General features: G+C 53.1%; 1 protein-coding gene across 1 annotated transcript in view; it reads right to left on the bottom strand.

Annotated features, from left to right (window-relative positions):
* LOC103469511 (serine/threonine-protein kinase TAO2-like) overlaps positions 1–5,873 on the bottom strand; it is a 25,464-nt gene that overhangs the window by 1,810 nt on the left and 17,781 nt on the right. Inside the window, exons 12-20 of the mRNA XM_008417225.2 lie at positions 2,510–2,719; positions 2,315–2,443; positions 2,012–2,248; positions 1,810–1,938; positions 1,290–1,493; positions 978–1,217; positions 687–908; positions 215–397; positions 5–142 (exon numbers count right to left, since the gene is read on the bottom strand). Coding sequence (XP_008415447.1) covers positions 5–142; positions 215–397; positions 687–908; positions 978–1,217; positions 1,290–1,493; positions 1,810–1,938; positions 2,012–2,248; positions 2,315–2,443; positions 2,510–2,719 — 1,692 coding nt within the window. The remainder of the gene's footprint in view (positions 1–4; positions 143–214; positions 398–686; positions 909–977; positions 1,218–1,289; positions 1,494–1,809; positions 1,939–2,011; positions 2,249–2,314; positions 2,444–2,509; positions 2,720–5,873) is intronic.

Raw genomic sequence — 5,873 nt, 5'->3', positions numbered from 1 at the left:
CGGCGGCGCCCAGCGCCATGCCGCTGAATCCCAGCCGCAGGCTCTCCGAGTCGAACGCCTCCACCTCCCGGGCCTGGCGCTCCAGCAGCGTCCGGATCCGCTCCGACCGCTCCGCCTGCAGCGCCACCATTTCCTCCTCGATCTGCAGGGAGAGGGTGGTCAGAACGGGTCAGAACCGGGTTAGTACGGGGTCAGGACGGGGTCGGAGCCGTACCCTCTGCTCCAGCAGCGCGCGGCGCAGCGCCACCCGCGCCTCCAGCTCCTGCGCCTCGCGGTCGTGCGTCCCGTCCGTGTGGATCTTGATCTTGCTCTGGTAGGCGTTGAGCAGCTCCAGCTCCTGCTGCAGCTGCAGCCGCAGCGCCTGCTGCTCCGCCTCCTGCGTCTCGTCCAGCCGCAGCTGCGGGGACAAATGCCGGGTCAGAACCTGCAGGTTCGGCTAGGGGGCGGTACAGCGGCCCAAATGGATTTATGTTAAAAAATGTGAATTTAGTTATCGGACGACAGCATGTGATAAAATACAATCATTTAAAATGTTGCGTTTCTCACAGCTGGTTTATAAACACCATTTGAAACAGACACTTAGCCTGGCAGGGCTAACTGAAGCCTGGGGGCCCGCCAGGCTGAAGCCTGGGATCAGGGTAGGTCAGAACCAGCTACCGGGTCAGAACCAGTCACAAGCGGCTTGCCTTGCTGACGGCCTGCGTGGACAGCATGTCGTTGACCGAGTGGTCGTACTGCTCGGCCAGGATGGCCAGCTTCCGGGTCTGCTCGTCCTTCAGCCGCTTCAGAACCAGTTTGTGTTCGGACCGGGGCGTGGTCTCCAGCAGGTGGTTCCGGAGCGCCTTGTACTGCCGGGTCTGGATCTTGCAGGTCTCCTGGAACTGCCTCTTGATCTGGACCTCTTTGGACTGAAATTAACACAGACAGGTTAGAATCTCTCCGGGGCCCGGCCCGGCCCATGGTTCTGACCCGGCTACCTTGAGGCTCTTGGGCTGCTGCCGGACCTCCACGGCGTGTTTCTGCCGCAGTTCGTCCTCGCGCCGCTTGTTGTACTCCATCTGGTTGGTGAGCTCTGTCTGGTGCTGGGTCCGGATCAGCTCGGCCCGGGTTCTCTGGACCGAGCCGAGTTGCCGGAACTCCAGCTCCTGGGTGGACTCGTGGTGCCGCAGCAGCATTGCGCACTCCAGGTCCTTCTGGATCTGCTTCTTGTTCAGTTCCTGGGGCGACAGCAGGGTTAGGGAGGCAGCGGGTCTGGATCGGGTTCTGCAGCGGTTCTGGAGTGGCCCTACCTCTCGCAGCAGGTCCTGCTCCAGGTTGTGGCGAGCCAGCAGCATCTTCCTCTTGTACTGGCGGCACTGCAGGTCATAGTACTGCCTCTGGCGCCGCAGCAGGCCGGCCTCCTCCTCCGCCATCAGCTGCTGCATCACCTCCTTCTGCTGGATCAGCCACTCCTGCTTCTCCCTCTTGGGGGTCGACTGGTTCTCACTCAGCTCCTGCTCCGGAGGGGAGGGGCAAACCGGATCAGGGGCTGAGCCAGATCAGGACCGGATCAGGGGCTGAGCCAGATCAGGACCGGATCAGGGGCTGAGCCAGATCAGGACCGGATCAGGGGCTGAGCCAGATCAGGACCGGATCAGGGGCTGAGCCAGATCAGGACCGGATCAGGGGCTGAGCCAGATCAGGACCGGATCAGGGGCTGAGCCGGATCAAGATCAGGGCCGGATCAAGATCAGGACCGGATCAGGGGCTGAGCCAGATCAGGACCGGATCATGGGCTGAGCCGTCTCTTGCTCCTGATCCGAGTCTTACCTCCTTCAGCAGCTCCTTGCGGTGGCGGTACTGCCGCTTCTGGGAGTCCAACAGACAGTTGAGCTCCTTCTTCTGCTGGCCCAGGATCTGCTGCTGGAACTTCTTCTCCTCGGCCAGAGCGGCTTTGACCTGCAGGATGCGGAAAGCGAAGACGTCAGGCACCGGGAGCGGGAGAGGGAGCGGATGAGCGGCCGAAGCGGACCTCTTTCTCCAGGACGGCCTGGTTCTTGCGGGCCAGCTTGTCGAGCTCGGCGGAGAAGCCGGTCCTCTGGGCGTCCAGCTCCTTGTCCAGCTTCAGCTGGTGCTCGTCCATCTCGGCCTTCAGCTTGTTCTCCAGGCCCAGCAGCTGCTTCTGGTGCAGCTGCCGCATGCGCTTGTAGCCGGACATCTGGTCCCGCAGCGCCGAGCCCTGCTCGTGCTCCTGGATCTGACGTGTCACCTGTGGGACGGCGACACGTCACATACACCTGGAAACGGGCCGGGACCTGTCCCTTCCGGAACCTACCAGGGAGGCGGTCCGGATGGTGGCGAAGTGGTCCCGGTTCCGGTAGAAGGCCCGGCGGCGCCCGGCGGATGGGGCCTGCTGCTGCTCCAGCTCCGGCTGGTACGGGTCGTCGTAGATGTTGTCCTGACCCTGCAGAGGAGGGAGGGGTTAGAGAGGGTCTGGTCCGGTCCGGTCCGGTCCCGACCCTGGGCTCACCGTGGGGCGGTGGATGATGGAGCTGTTGGAGGTGACGGTGTTCTCGCCCTCCTGCAGGATGGCCATGTCGCCGCTGCTGTCGTCGGAGGCGTCCGCCAGGCTGTTGACGGAGCTGGACTGGGAGCTGGCCGAGATGGACATACTGGGAACGGACTGGGAGCTCTCCATGCTGTTCACCGTGCCGCCCTGCAGCAGGTAGGGCTCCGCCTCCTAACAAACACACACCATGAGGGCGGCACAGCAACCCGACCCGGTTCTTGTGCCTCAGAACTAGGGCTGTATAATTAAATCGATTCTACGATATGCATCGATTTTTCATCCGCGAGTATCGATACATTAAACTAGAGGGGTCCATATTGTTATACGTCTCTAACACGTCGTAGCAGCCAGACTCCGCCTCCCTCAGTCTCACTTTCAACTTGTGCTTTAAGTGCACATTATAAACTACACACAAGCTTTTAAATTGCCTTAATAGGCCAAGTAAAACCTTAGTTATGCTAAAATAAGTAAACCGTATTTTTCCGAATGACAGAAATGTCAAAAACCGGCTTTTCCGGTTATATATTGTGACAGGGAATGAGCTTCCAAACGTAAAAATGAAACAACGTTAGATTCTTTTGTTATTGGAAATCTCTCTCTCATCTTCAACAAATAATTATGTATTTTGTTGCCAAGAAACGAAGTGAAGTTGCTCAAGTTACGGTGAAAGAAGCGGAATGGAGCAGTGAGATCGCCAAATTGATGCCAAGTTTGGATATTGGAGCGATCGGTGGCGTCCGCTGGGTGATTTGTCTTTAGCCTAGTGGTTTCTGTTCTGTACAGAAACGGTTACCTGAAGAATCAACGCGCAGCAGCAGCGGCGCTCTGTTTGGAGCTGGAAGACGAAGAGGGGAAACCCGCAGTGAGGGTTGCCATGACGACATGGCAGATCGATCATTCATATTAGCAGCTGATCAACAGTATCAGAGACTGAGGGAACGATGAGAGGCAGCTACTCAGAGATCCAAGCAGGGGAATAGCGGCGCTGCGGAGCCGCTACCCCAACAGCTAGTAGTAAACGGCTTACAGCCACGGCTAACTCCAGGAGCCAAGGTAGAAAAGCCTTTTTCACCCCAACACACAATTTTTGGCATCTTGTTTTGATGATGTTTTGTCAAAAATTGTACACAAATGAGGAATTGCCTTCACTTTCATGCTGATAATGTCATAAAACTCTTTGCAATATTTTTACACCAGTTTAAGAAATGTGCGGTATACATCGTCATTCTAAATTTTGAAAACCATTCGTTATGAATATTTGAGCGTTTCACAGTGGAAAAAAATTACAATTTTTTTCCAAATTGGATTTTGTTTTTCTGTGACTCGAAGTCCAAAATGCAGCCGCAGGATGTGGAAAAGAAAAAACATGAGTGCAATCATTTGCATATTGAGAGTCTAGAGGCTGATGATCTCCACTCGGCTCCCAGGTCACTGCTGGAACTTTGAGTTTCGAGTCAAATCCACATGAATTCAATGACAAACTAATTTTCTCACTGCATCTTAAATTCATTTAGTCCAGCTGTAGGTCCAATCAGAGCCAGGTGCTGCGTAGTTGGTACTTTTAATCAGTTTTCAGCTCATTAAATCCAGCTGAAAACTGGTTAAACCCAAGTCTATGGAACACAAAATGTCACCAAAATCCCTCTAAAATCGCTCAGAAAATCCTAAGCGTATTGAATCGTATTTTCCGAATATCGTGTATCGTATCGTGAGATTACTCAGATCCCGGGACGGCGCTACCTGAAGACTGATCCAAAGTCTTCAGGTTGACAGGCGGGCAGGTGAGAAGCCCCCTGCCCGCCTGTCAACCTGCCAGCTGAGGGGGAGGAGCCGGGAGAAATTAACCAATCAGAACTCAGTCAGATCGGCGCCAGTGATCGGCCAATGATCAGCTCCAGGAGGATCAACGAAGATCTGCGATTGGCTGCAACAATCAGACGATGTCGATGTGAAGCCAAGCTACCAGCAAGAAGCCCCTGAAAGTCCCGCTGTTAAAATCAGACCTGAGCTGAAGCGGCTACAATTTGCCAAAGAACACATTGACTGGCCTAGAAAGAAATGGCGAAATATTTTGTGGACTGACGAAAGTAAAATGTTTCTTTTTGGTTCTAAGGGCCACAGACAGTTTGTCAGACGTCCTGCAAACTGAATTCAAGTCACGTTGAAGACGATAAACATGGCGGTTCAAGCATCACGATATGGGATGTTTCTCATGGTGTTGGTCCCATTTATCACTTACCAGGGATCAGTTTGAGTAAAACTGGAAGAAGTCATGTTGCTGTATGCTGAAGAGGAAACGTTTGTTTCAACGAGACAATGACCCGAACACACAGCAGGCAGCAAAACCATCAGACCAACAGAAAGTAACGGAGGGGGCAGCACAGCCCTGGACCTTCATCCATAGAAAACCTGACATGATGTTCATGAGGCAAAACCAAGAAAAACGGAGGAACATGGTGCAGCTGTCCTGCAGAACCTGCTGACCGGCGACTCCATGGACCACAGAGGAGAACCCGTGTTTACGCAACTAAATATTAGTTCATGATTCTCAGGAGACATGAATCTTTCAGCATTTCTTAGTTTGAGTTTGTAAAGAAATATGTCAACACTATTTTTTGAACGTTGTATTTCTTCACTTTCTGTATAATATAGTAATATTCAATTACTTACCAATTACCTGGCTTTGAAATAAAATGTGCAGTGTTCCCAATGCACATTGGGTAAAACTAGGGCTGAAACGATTCCTCGAGTGATTCCAGTTCCTCGATTATTAAAATCCCTTGATTAAAATGTTCCTGCCTCGAAGCCTCGTTAATTTATGCTTTATCATTTAGCGCCGTGTTTCAGCCGGAACATGATCTGCGTTGCGCGGAGCTCTGACTTCCTCTGAGTTGTTGGAGGCATAGCGTCCAATCTTCAGGTTCGGCCCGCGGGGACTTTACTGATAAGTCCGGGTTTTCATCGTTTTCGGGGACCAATAAACATCCTTAAAATGAGCGGCGCGATGCCGGGAGTCCGGCAGCCTTTCTGCTCCGGAGCTGCTGGTGGAACCGTCTGGTTGCAGAGAAACAAGCTCAGGGCTCCGTTAGTCAGAATCATGAGTTAAAATGTTCACCAAAGTAAAATGTTCGTTTTTGTGGCGCTTCTCTTATTTTGAAGGGATATGTACCCGTTACCATAGCGACCAGAGTCGGAGCATTTGGGTCGAGAGGAGATGAGTAGAGCTTGTGAGTCTTAAGTCTGGTTTAGACAAAGATTTCAGAATGTCGGCCGATTCTCCAAACCTCTGTGACCACAGAGCTGATAAAGTCCAACAGGTTCGATC

The sequence above is a fragment of the Poecilia reticulata genome, linkage group LG8 (genome assembly GCF_000633615.1).
Source record: "Poecilia reticulata strain Guanapo linkage group LG8, Guppy_female_1.0+MT, whole genome shotgun sequence".
NCBI lineage: Eukaryota > Metazoa > Chordata > Actinopteri > Cyprinodontiformes > Poeciliidae > Poecilia > Poecilia reticulata.
The sequence above is the reverse complement of the archived record's forward strand: the minus strand, read 5'-3'. Positions and strand labels throughout refer to the sequence as shown.